Source organism: Quercus robur, chromosome 2 (genome assembly GCF_932294415.1).
Source record: "Quercus robur chromosome 2, dhQueRobu3.1, whole genome shotgun sequence".
In the NCBI taxonomy this organism is placed as follows: domain Eukaryota; kingdom Viridiplantae; phylum Streptophyta; class Magnoliopsida; order Fagales; family Fagaceae; genus Quercus; species Quercus robur.
In genome coordinates this window covers 50144475-50157356 of record NC_065535.1, presented here as the reverse complement: position 1 = coordinate 50157356, position 12882 = coordinate 50144475, and the positions used below count along the sequence as shown (strand labels likewise).

Sequence of the window (12882 nt, the reverse complement as noted above, 5' to 3'; positions counted from 1 at the left end):
TTTTAGGAAATGTTCATTGAAATGTCACATTGACATTATCATATAAATTGTAAGTTTTATATCAAATGAACAATTTTTAAAATGCAACCAAAAATTGAAAGAGTGTAACTAGTTGCCCAATACACTAGCAACTCCAATAATATGAAATGGGTTAAATACCCAAATAATTCAATTTTTATGTAAATGTTTCATTTCTCAAAAACAAATTAAGAAGATTTTAATATAATTCCAATAGATATTTTGTTTTAGGAGATGGAGGACACTTGTTTGTATGTCAGCTAGTATAATTTTTGTACGAATAGGACATAAGTTGGATTCTAAAAATTATTTCCCCATTCTTGAGAGAGATGTATGTATATATATATATATATATTTATTCCTTTTAGATAGATTAGAATTTGATCATATGACGTTTGCTCAATGATGATTGTTTTTTATAATCAGACAAAAATGCTAATAACTCTTTTAAAGGCAGAATTCAAAATAAAGTTTATTATATAACGATAATAAATTTTATCAGTTGAACTAATTAAAATCTACTAAAAGATATAATATTATAAATAATATTTCATGAAAAACTTCCTACCACAAAACTTTGGAACTTAATAATATTTTTCTGTTTTTCAGAGGTGGAACCGTGCAAATTAACCTAAATGTCATAACACGTGCATTGCAATATAAGAATGCCATGATATTTATATACCAAATCATATTACAAGAAAATAATTAAATATAAATGGTTTAACAAAGGGGTGTGTGATTCATAACTTCATAAAATTGAAAACCATTTATTAATTCCAAATAAGCGAGCAGTCTTGACAAGTCTTGATTAGGAAAAAAAAGCCATGGGGAATGAAGCATTGATACAAGTTAAATAACTAATAACTGATCCAAGGAATGTTTACAAGAATTAAATTGTTTGTGAATTATGAGATTGTGATGGACCAAAAGAATTAAGTGAAATTGTCTTCTTAATATTACACATTAAATATGACATCCGAAAATAACTACTACCCAACAGGCCAACGCAACACTTCACATCATCTTTAATAGAATAGTAAAGTTTTGATTTTGATTGATAAAAGGTTTGACTTGTGATGTGAATAGCTTTATAACAAAACAAAACAAAAATCAAAGAGATTGGAGATTATCATGTGGTTTCCCGTGTACTTTTTCATTCACACTTCTTAATATAGTAATTGAAACTTGGAAGATTCTCATGTGGATTTTTTTATGGCTATAATTTGAAGCACGCATGCACAACATGAAAACCACAATCAATGCAAATGCACCTTTGTTTTTGTCCTCTAACGAGAGGCTCAATTTCTCTAATGATTTGAATCTTTATCATAAAGTCATAAAGGCTCTAATTATGATAGGGATTTTGTTTAACTTTCATGGTAGGTTTGGTAGCATAATTAAAACGCCAATAATTCAACTTTGAAGCCTGCGATTGTACACTTTAAGCATCAAAAAATATTAAAGAAATTGATCTCAATATCTCACATGCAAGGGAAGAAAAATATTATACAATGATGGTTGCCAGCAATTTTTTTTTTTTTTTTTTTTTGAGAATCAAAGTTGCCAGCAATATACATTGCAACACCTTTTTGTTTAATATTTGCTTTTACATGTGAAACAGATCTTCATCTTACGATAACGTTTATTCCAAATTCGAAGATCACAACCTCGAAAAGAGAGATAAATAGCATCAACATATTCTTGATTCGGAAGTATAGTAACACAAACTGAATGGTGGCCCACAAATAGGGAGAATCATATTCCTCCCTGGTCCAAAGTTTTTAAAAGCATTTAAAAAATACGCTTAGAGCATGTTTGGTGAATTGTACTAATAGATAGTGTAATGTAATAATTAAGAATAATAAATTAATTAAGTTGCTTATAAACAGTTTCAACTTTGCTGAATAAAAAGCTTGTTCATGTTTATTTGTTTATAAATAAAGCTAGCTTGAGCCTTAGTTTTTGATTTGTTTAATAAATGAGCCAAGATCAAGCAAAAAATATTGTTCATAAACAGGTTTGTGAGCATTAGGGGTTGATACAAAATAAGTTGAACCTAGTCTTGTTTATGAGTTTGGTATTAGTTTGATATGAGATTGACAATTAAACTCATGTCTTATTAAGACTTTTAAGTAATTGGGAGTTGGGACCACTAGTCCAAACTAAATAAACTTGATAATTATTTTAATTAATATAGACTTGATAATGTACTTATTTTGGATCTCAAGTTCAAAAGCTTGATATTGAGTTCGAATTTGGCTTGACTAATGAATTAAGTTGAGCTAAGCTGAGCTCAAATTTTTAAACTTTTTGATGAGCTCGAGCTTGAACATCATTTATAGGCTTGGTACGAGCTTGAGTAAAGTTTGAACATTTTACATTCATTATTGAGCCAAGTTTGAACTCTTACTACTCAACATTAATAGTCCTATAATAACTATTCTTACAGTTTAGCTATTTTGTAATTTGATTATGTTTTTATTATGGAGAAATAATCATTTCTTATACATAGTTATTCTTTAAAATGAGGAATAACTATTCATTTCTAAAATATTTATATTAGTTATTCCTGTTGGGTATACACAAGTGAGCGAAATCTCATATTGAATAATGATGAAAAGAATAAGTAGTTAATATAACATAATTGAACACATACCTATTGAGCTTAGGTCTTTTGTGTTAAAGTGTGTCATTATATGTTATATTAATTACTTAATGAAGCTCCCCAAGGTATTTATCTCCCAAACAATTCCTTAGTAGGTGTATATAATTGTATAAGATATTTTCTAAATATAACTATGAAGTTTTGTCATAATATTACAACTTACACTTGAACTATGAATATGTTTAGTTATTTCATTACAATATCTTTTATTTACAATAATAAGAATTATCATTCATGTCGCAATCTTCATTTAGTGCACTAAACATGCCCTGAGAATTTATAGTTCAATAAATAGCATGATTTTTCTCATTTATTAGAAGAAATAGAAAAATAAAGAGTTTAATACATCTCGTCCTTAATAATTAACTAATTATAAATTTGTGCATAGATGAAAGTTTAGTGAAATTTTTAATATAAATATATATAAATTAGTTGATAGTTCATTGTCAACTCGACAGTAATGTTGGAATATGAGTGGTGGACACTTTATGTTCACTATTGATTATATAAGCTAATAAGAGCACTTACAACAAGAGAAGTATAATTGCTATAATGCCATTTTAGCAAATAAAACTTCAAAGTGTACTCCACAGTAAAGATGTTATACTTATAAAAAATGACAATTGAGCTACAGTAAGTTGCTATCTTTGTAGCTTCCTGTAGCTCTAAACTTTAAAATATATATATATATATATATATATATATTGTATAAGTTTACAAAACTACCCATAAATAAATTTATCAGTATTTAAAAAAAAAAAAAAAGTTATTCTAAATGAGGCAACTAAAAAGGTGCCCCAATTAGATTAATTTTTTAAATATTTGTTTTTTCTTTTTTTCAAATGGTTTTGAAAATAAAGTAGGGGTATAACATGAACATTAGTAAACTAATAACTTTTATTTTTATTTTTTAGAAACAGGATAATATTTTGAGACATCCAAAAAAAAAAAAAAAAAAAGAATAAAGAACAAACAAACTGGAATGGAAGGAGTAAATTTTTAGTTTTTAGTTTTGAGCAAATAAGCAGTATCCGAATAAACCCTAAATAAACACAAAACTGAGGTACTTGTGGGAAAACAGAAGCTTTTGGGGGCATATTTGCAAAAATCCCCAAATCTTACTCTTCTTCAGTTCTTCCACAAACAAACAAAGAAACAAACTAGGGTTTTAGGGTTTTATTACACTCTTCAAAAAAGGCTTCAATGGCGGAATCGATTTGCAGAGCACTCCGAGACGGTGCGTTGCAAGGAGAACACGCACCGGCTCTAACCATCAAGGACTCCATTGCCTCACCTTTCGGTTTCCACGTCTTCACTCACCTTCTCACCCAGCTTTCCTCCAACATTTTGGCGGCAAAATCCCAATCACGGTCTGTTACTGCGTGTTTCAAATTTCATAAAAGCCGTCGTATTTCTATCTCTTTCTCTCTTTTGAGAAAAAAATAAAATCGGTTTCAATGTGATCGCAGTGGTCTCGTGCTTGTCGCTCTCTCTCGAAGCCCGTCGTTTTACTTGGATTTGTTGAATAGAATAGGCATTGATGTCGCTTCGTCCCAAAAATGGTAAAGCCTTTTTTTTTTTTTTCATTATTATGATTCTGTTTGTTTTTATAAATATATATATATATATATAAATTTTTTTTTTTTTAAATTTGAAATTTATCCCAAAATTTTACTGAGAATAGTTGTAGAATTGGAGCTACATTATTTATGTGTGAATATAGTATTGTGTTACTGGGTGTGTGTGACTTACTGAATGTATATTTATATAATTTTGTTGTTATTATGAATGTGTGGAAACTCGAACATTGTTGCAGGATTGAGATTTTGGATTGTTATACGGATCCTCTTGGTTGGAAGGATGCCCTTTTGGCGTCTGGAAATGGTGGGAGTCTCTCTAACGAAGCTTCGACTGGAGCTAGTTTGTGTAGGAATGTGAAGGATATGGACAAGTTGTACTCTTCAATTATCGAGCTGGGGAAAGGTATTGGTCGAATGTGAATTTCTTTTCACTGTTTCGTTGTTGAGCTTTAAGTAGAAATTGTACCTACTAGGAAGCTTGGAATGTAGAGTGTATTTTGTTGGCCTGTTGGCTAAATGGTGAAGGGGTGGGGTAGTGGGTCTTAGTTTTGAACATTAGTCATTAAAAGGAAAAGGGCGTTTTTTATTCTTTAGGTTGTTACTTGTTAGTGATTTTGTTTTGTAACATTGATTTGTGGGTGGTGGTTTGTGGTTGCAGGAATAGTTGAACAAGGCAAAGTTCGTTTTTGTGTTGCCATAGACTCGGTAATTTTGGATCCCATAATTGCGAAAGTTTAGTATGTGCAAATTGAATGGCTGATGCAATTACTGTGAGGTTTAGTTGAAGATCTAGCCAGCCTGTTGGTTGTAGTGTGAGTGTGACAAGTATGCTTTGCTATTTTTTCCATGTTCTTTTGCACGTTAATGTCATCTAGAATTTTGAATTATATTACGAAACCTGGGTTACAATTCTATCTATTTGGGTAATGTGTGGAAAAGTACCAAACATGGACCAAAACAAGAAATTTGGGTTCTAAGATGGATCTATTTGGGGCATCCTGTCCTTTTCTGTGTTGGTGCATGGAAACTTCCTCAAGTGTCATTGATGTGCCATCAAACATCACGAGGAACAGGTTTTGCCAAAGAAAGTAAATGCACATTAGGAGCTTTGGATTCTAAGATGAATCCATTTGAGGAGTCCTGTCCTTTTCTGAATTGGTGTGTGGAAACTTCCTCTGAAGTTCCAAAGATGTGCATCATGAAGGCTTTTCCAAATAATCTATAGCCGTATAGGAGCTTTTATGTCTTGTGTTTATGCAAAAACTAGTTCGAATTGTGCTCTTCCTTTATTGGATTTATGCTAAACCGGCCATCATGTGCGCTTACAGTATTTTGTCTAGTTCAGCTGATAAAAATTACATTGGTGTCTCATTTTAGACAAGCTGTTTTTTGGGGGTGGGTGGGGGGTGGGGGGATGCATGGATGGCTTGTGGAATCCCTAAAAATCTCTTTATTAATAGACATAAGTTCTCCTCCTCAAGTTTACTGTTCATTATCTTAATGGAAAATGGAAGTGCAGTAAAAAGGAATTCTAGGACATAAAAGCAAATTTTGTATTCTGTTTTAGTGTAAAATGGAGGTTCATAATTATGCTGTCTTAGTATTTGAAACATTTGGACAATAATGTATATACCGAGTGTAACCCGGATAATCCACTTTCAGGTTAGGAAATATGGAAAATACACAATATTTGAGTGAAATTTTATATAATATACAATTCTCTAAGAAATTTTTGTCTGAATATCTTTTGTCATGCAATGTCTTCAAATTCAAATTCTATGTAATTTTATGTAGTCATTTATAAGGTATGCTTAGTGCTTTTTAATACAAAATTATTAGGTTGGAGTGCAATCATTTAACTCCATAACCATCTTCACATTATATTTACTTTCAGCCTTTTTATTGAAAAAGTTTAGAATAATTGAACTTATAAAAATCCCCAAAGTTGGCATTTTTGCTAAAATTTCTTAAAAAATAAATTCAAAAAGAAAAATTACTCATTGACTCTTTGAGGTTTGAATTCAATTTATACAAGTGTTTATATTCATCCTTGGAAAAGGAGGGGTATTTCAGTTTTAGTTTTGTCATTGTTGCATAAATTTGGGAATTTAAAACAGGGACAAGGTACAGTCTTTCTTGTCCTAATTATATGGGCGGGGCTTATATTTAATATATATAAAGACAAAATGTATAAGTTTCACATGATTAGAGCATGTGAATCTCTTTTTCTGCTATTGGAGATATTATGTGAAATGAACCTACAACTGAATCTCATGAATTTAAATTAAAGTAAAGAGGGGAAAGTAATAAAGTAAAAGGCATTATATTTGGTGCAATAATAAGAAAGATCAAAATAAAAATATTTATAGTTCTTTAGAATTATAGGATTAATCTTAATATAATATTGTTATATAGTAAATCAGTTTACTTAATTGTTTTATTTTGCTTAAAAAATTTTGTGGGGAAGAATATTTTCAATGTAAATTCATTTGTGCTATAATGTCACCATAAATTTTGGGAATTATTTTTGTGGTTTATTTGCTCGTCTATGCCAGTAACATTTAAGATTTTTCTATCAAACTTCTGGTAATATTTTTGCTCTGCGTATTTGAGTGTGTTTGTGATGAATTCTCCTCAAATCTTACCAGGTTAATGAAATCTTAAGACATGCATCTATATCATCAGTTGCAGGCCTTTTAAGTAACCTTCGAAGCAATGGTATACACATGTTCTATTCCCTCTTGATTGATTACGATTTTCAGTTCTCATAAAAATCTAGTGATCTGTTGCAGCTGTAATTTTGTTGCATCACTGGCATTTTTTTCTGTTCTGTTATTCTCTGTTACAAAATCAAAGGAAAAAAGAAGTTTTTTTGATGAACTTCAGCTTTTAGATGCATGTAGTTTCACTATTGTACTATGGTTTCAGATAGAGTTTCGAGCATCTTTTGGTTGTCACATTCAGACCTTCATGAAGACAGGGTTACTGCCGTTCTTGAGTATATGTCCTCGATGGTGGCCAGTATAGAACCGCTAAATCAATCTGCAAATGGGCATAGATGTAATTGGGAGAGCCTCCCTTTACTCGAACGTAATTATTGGAAAGGGAAGTTTCATGTCCGGTTTAAGCGCAGAAATGGTCGTGTTCGAGTGATGGTGATCTCTCCTGCTTTCTTTCTCTTTGGAAGTTTTTATACTTATAAAGTGGTGAACTGACTGTGTCTTAACGTAAAAACTTCATATCCAGTCTGAAGAATTTCATGTTGAGCAATCAGCCATCAACTTTAGATCCATTTCATCCGAAGATGAAATAGTCAATCGAAGCCTTTTGCCAAAGGTCAGTTGAGTAGCTTGAACTTGTTGAGAGTTTTATTTGACATCTCTCTCTGTCTGCCTCTCTCTCTCTCTCTCTCTCTCTCTCTCTCTCTCTCTCTCAGACGCACACACAAAGAACCCAACCTAAGTTTTAATTGATGCTTCATTCATAAATCGGAAATGACTTTGTCCTCCATTCTTGTTTGGGAAATCATGTTTTCCTTGAAAATTCTCAGTTTCACTGTTTGAGTATAATTTGTAAGATTTTGTTATTATCAGTTTTTATATGTAATAATTTTTTATTGGAATAGAGGGGAAACCTCACTTACACAGTATGTGCACATAAAGTAAGTTGTTGTCTTCATCATCATCATCTTAGAAATGTGTGACCATCATGACAATTAATTTTTTTCCTATCGCTCCTTTGACCCCTCTTTAGCATGATCACAACCCAATCTCTCAGCATATCCTTCACAATCTTCGCAGGAAAAATGACAGAAATAGAAATATCAGTAAAGGTTTAGCACCATGCATATTGAAATGTGATCATAATATTGATAATGAATTTTTGACATTAGGTCAATTTGTTTCCTGCTAAGTCTTGACTGGTTTAAGAATCACTGACCAAGTATGAGTCCACATGGTGAGCTGGTGCATGATTTTTCATCTTTTCCACCATCTCCAACACACCTATGGCCAGTCCGCTACCCAACTAGGTAACCACCAATGAGGAACCCAAAACTAAACACATTGCTCTTATCGATTTACTAACAGGCAAACATTTATCCTCTCTCTGTTGGTTTTTACTTTTGTAACCTCCACTCTCCTGGGTTGAGCCTCCCAAATTTTTCTTAGTTCATTATTATGCAGAGTTCTGAAAGATAAAGATTAGCAAAACATGATATTCGCTCCCAAAGAAAAACATACCTAAATAATTATATTTCTCTGGACCTATCAATACTTGTGCAAGATTCCTCATTGGTTTCGATGGTGGGTTGAGATCTGGTGGACTCAAACAGTTCACCACGTTCACAAATCTGATATCAAACAGTCCATAGAACCACTCAAGTTTCACATTTCTTAAATTTTCACAAACTAGTGTTTCATGCATAGTTATAAAAACCGTATCGGAGGTTGACTTGGTTGTAGAATTGGTTCACTGGTTCATTTGTTCAACTAGTGGTTCATTGGTTGAATTGTAGGTTTATTAATTAATCAAATAATATATTTTATAATTATAAAAAGCGATTAAAATAAAATAAAAATACTCCATTTAGGTAAATAAATAAATTATAACAATAAAAAATTACATCATATGACATAAAGTTAGAGAAAAAAAAAACATTATTCACATAAATCATCCAATAACCAAGTTATATAGTTCAAAAGACTTGAAACAACACATCTCATAGAATTTCAAAATAAAGTTTTAGCTTAATCATTAAACCCTTGAGATACATTTGTGAGATGTTGGAGTAGGCCGTAGGATTGCTTTCTAACTTTTTAGTCTGATGAATTTTGACTCTTTTAGTGGAGTTCTTCCATTTTTGTCTTCCTTTTCTTTCCCCCCCCCCCCCCCCCCCCCCCCCCCCCCCCAACAAGTTCATCATTTTATCACCTGCATCTATAATTTTATCACTGTCTCTTTATCTCTTTTGGTCTCATCGCTATCTCTTAATGTCTTTAATTTCAACCCTCATCTCATGGCACAACTCTTACTTTATCTCTTTAGTCTTTTAGCCTTTAATATTTATCACTTTATATCTTTATTAGATTATCTTTGCAATCTTCAGTAGTTTAGTAAATACAAAAGGTATTTTTTTGGTTTTATCCGCGGGTTAAAAAGATTAACCCTTGCAATCTGTCGGTTTACCCGGTTTGATAATGGGTCATTGCATATTTGGTATTTTAAACCAAAACATTCTGGATAATGCTTTGGTTCACAGTTTTTATGGTTTAACCAGTGGTTTGGTATGATTTTTATAACTATGGTTTCATGAGAGTCTACTTCTTTCAACAGATGCAATTCAATTTACAGCTGTCAGAGAAGGAGCAAATTGATAGGGCTAAGGTTGTACTTCCTTTTGAACACCAGGGTACGGAATCAGGGATGCTTGTGTGTGTGTATTTTCTTTTTTCGAAATGAATTATTATATTGCACTTCCAGATGTATTTTCCATTTGCAATCTCTTTTGTTAGATCAGAAGATGTGTCTGTTTTTAATGACTTCATACTTGACTTTTGATTGCTTTAGGAACTGGTAAACCCATTCAAATTTATGATGGTCGGAGATCACTTACGGATGGCAATAGTGAAGCGGAACCTGTTTCTACTGGAATATTGCAGACAAATGAGAACTCTAGCAAGGGTGAGATAATATATTTGCGTGATTCAGATGATGAGAGACCAGATTCTGATGAGGACCCAGATGATGATTTGGATATATAATTGTGTGTGCCTCATTCGTGATCTTGGACTGCCAGAGTACTGCATTTGTAAATTGACCTTCTCCTTGTTTCTTTTATCTATTGCGATGTTCAGACATTATTATAAATGAAATAATGTTTTGTTTATGAATTGTAGATGCTCTGTACCAACTTAACCTTTTTGCATTTTGAGTCAGTGGGTAATTTTATAGATTGATGAGAAGCTAAGCTTTCATATTACACAATAATGATAACAATCAATATGAAATTAAGTCCTTCTCAACATATTCTTCCCTCTTTCTACTTGTCTGCAGTAATTCTCTCCGACAAGTATTTACTCTCTCGTCTAGTCTGAGTTGTTATTAATTTGTCAGTTGATGCTTATGGCTGCCAGATTGGGTGGACAAGGCAAAGACCGGGTGCTAGATATGCTCAATGAAACCCTGCTGCCTTGAGTGGAGGATGTCCTAGTTCACCTAGACTTTCGAGGATGTGATAATAGCGGTCTAAAATATGTGTGGAAGAGAAGCTATGCTTTGGTGAAGATATGTGATGAACGTTACTCAGAGGGGATTCGTATGCAACTGTTGTGTGATTCGTTTCAAGTCTATTCATGAGTCATGATCATGAAATGAAATTATAATCAGGGGATTGTATTTACATTTTGTTATTTGGAGCTTGTTATGAAAATCTATCTGGTTGTTATACTCGATCCTTGCAAAAAAATTTCTTCTGCTTAATATTCCAAGATAGAAGAGATATTTCCTTATCTTTTGATCTTCCATGGGAATTCTTGCCCTTGCTCTTGTAGATCCTCATGCGCTTCCCATTTCTTAAAGGTTTATCCTCCATTATCACACCCTCCTATCCTCCTAGACTCCATTATCACACCCACCATCCGTGCCAAGCTCCATTATCATAGCTACACACCCTCAACACCTCAAAAACACATACACAACTGCCATTTTATTATACTAAGGAGAGATGATTCATTACCACCCGAACCACCCAAAATCCTGCCATCCTCTTTACCACATACCACGACCAGAACCCTTAGCCAACACCTGCCATATCCTAAATTGGCTAACACTAAGTAAATCAGAGTGCGAAGCCACTACTTGAAAGCTCTGCAATGGAAGATAAACACTAAACTTAGGTCTCTAAGCTTATAGCTCGTATGGAGACGTGCAATTGTAATGATTTCGTAGCTTTCAGTGGACAAGGTAAATGCCAAGTCTCTGGAGATTCTTTTAGGGAAACTCATATCCTATAAAACCTTTAACAGCTTTGTTGCCATGGTCTCACATAGGGTTAGATCCCACAAGCGCAAGATCAACACCTATGTGAGGGGGTGGTTACATATACAAGATACATATGATACCTCTTCTTTTCGGTGAATCACACTCACCTTGACATCAAACCAACATCATAACATAAGGCAATGCACTGATTTTTTATTTTACAAGAGAAGGATGTTGCAACAAAGAAATTAAAAAATTGGACCAAAAATGATTCTTAAGACATTTGGTAGCTAGTTTGGCCAGAGTTCTGGTTTTGTTTACAAGGAGTCCAAGAACTGCTTGAATTGTGATCTGGAAAACAGCTGAGCATTCTTGAGGTCTTCAATTGGTGCAGAGAATCTCCATGGTGGTTTCCTTTTCTGTTTCCAAATTTGTTCTATTTCCTTGCTTCTTACCGGCACGAAGATTCTTCTGAAACCCAACTCTTTTGCCTTCAAAACAGCCTCATTGGCAGCTACAAATCTGGGCACTTAGCAATTCATAGATTTGGTGCTGTAGTAAGTTAGTAACCCATAAAAAGCTTTTTCACCTCTCTGGATTTGTTTTCAAAGTCTATGCCAGTTCTCTTGTTTTGTTTTCTCCATGCTCCATCTACTTTGATTAAATTCTGCCAATCCTCCATGTAGGGCTTCGAGTGGTCTATTATAACCAAAGAGAAGACTAATATAACCAAAGAGAAGACTATTAAATTCTGCATCGATGATGAGAAAGTTAAATATTTCAAATACATCAATAAGATAAGGAAAATCAAGAGAGCGCCATTCAAACTATATATATGCTAGTGTTTGTACAGCCTCGCATGTGGAGCCTTTTCATACAAAATTATAAATGTTCATTTAAGAAATCTTCAAATTGATCATCCACACATCCAAACTTACATAAACTGAATAATTTCCCACAACCCCATCAAATTTCCCTACTACTCCTCTAGTCCACAGCAATAGCAGCCCAACTCTAAAAATCAATGATGTAAATTAAAATAACTCTAAATTAAACCTAACCAAATCCATAAATTGTCATTAACACCTATAAATGGAAAATTATTAGGTATTCTCGGAGTACCATAAATGCGTACTCCCCCTCTCACATGAATGGTGGGTTCCACCATAAATTTAATTAGTGGAACCCATCATTCATGTAAGAGGAGGAAGTACACATTTATGGTATTTCGAGAATACACAATAATTTACCCCTATAAATACTCATGAATTTCACACTAACGAAGTCCAGAATCGGAAAACTACAATCACCTGGTAATTATTTCTCACTTACACAATGAAGAAACAAGTAACCTGGCAGTCTTTTTCAAGCAATGATTTCCACTAGTTTATCATTCATTCGTATCCATTCGTTCTGCAATCAGTGCAATGAATCTTAACGCAATGTTCAGTCATACAAGGAAGGGAGTGCTTGATTTGATTATCACATAACAAACAATACATGAGGCGCAATAATAACTTTACAAAAGGAGAACGAGTTTGAGAGGGCTTATAAACAAGTAGCAGACCCATTGAGAACTTAGTTTGAGTACAAACCAGATTTTGTCCGCTCAAAGTAACTGAAAACCACTCAAGG

At 33.1% G+C, this 12882-nt stretch overlaps 1 protein-coding gene across 15 annotated transcripts in view; it reads left to right on the top strand.

Moving 5' to 3' along the window:
• The first annotated feature begins 3790 nt into the window (after positions 1–3790).
• Positions 3791–12882, top strand: part of LOC126713881 (elongator complex protein 5) — a 33766-nt gene continuing 24674 nt past the window's right edge. For 4 of the 15 annotated variants that reach the window (XM_050413810.1, XM_050413812.1, XM_050413811.1 and 1 more), the window contains exons 1-8: positions 3792–4056; positions 4156–4248; positions 4503–4669; positions 4925–4971; positions 6915–6984; positions 7195–7421; positions 7513–7602; positions 9601–9676. In XM_050413810.1, the coding sequence (XP_050269767.1) occupies positions 3890–4056; positions 4156–4248; positions 4503–4669; positions 4925–4971; positions 6915–6984; positions 7195–7421; positions 7513–7602; positions 9601–9676 (937 nt within the window). In that variant the 5' untranslated portion in view covers positions 3792–3889. The other 11 variants (XR_007651472.1, XR_007651473.1, XM_050413813.1 and 8 more) reach the window with 8 other exon arrangements.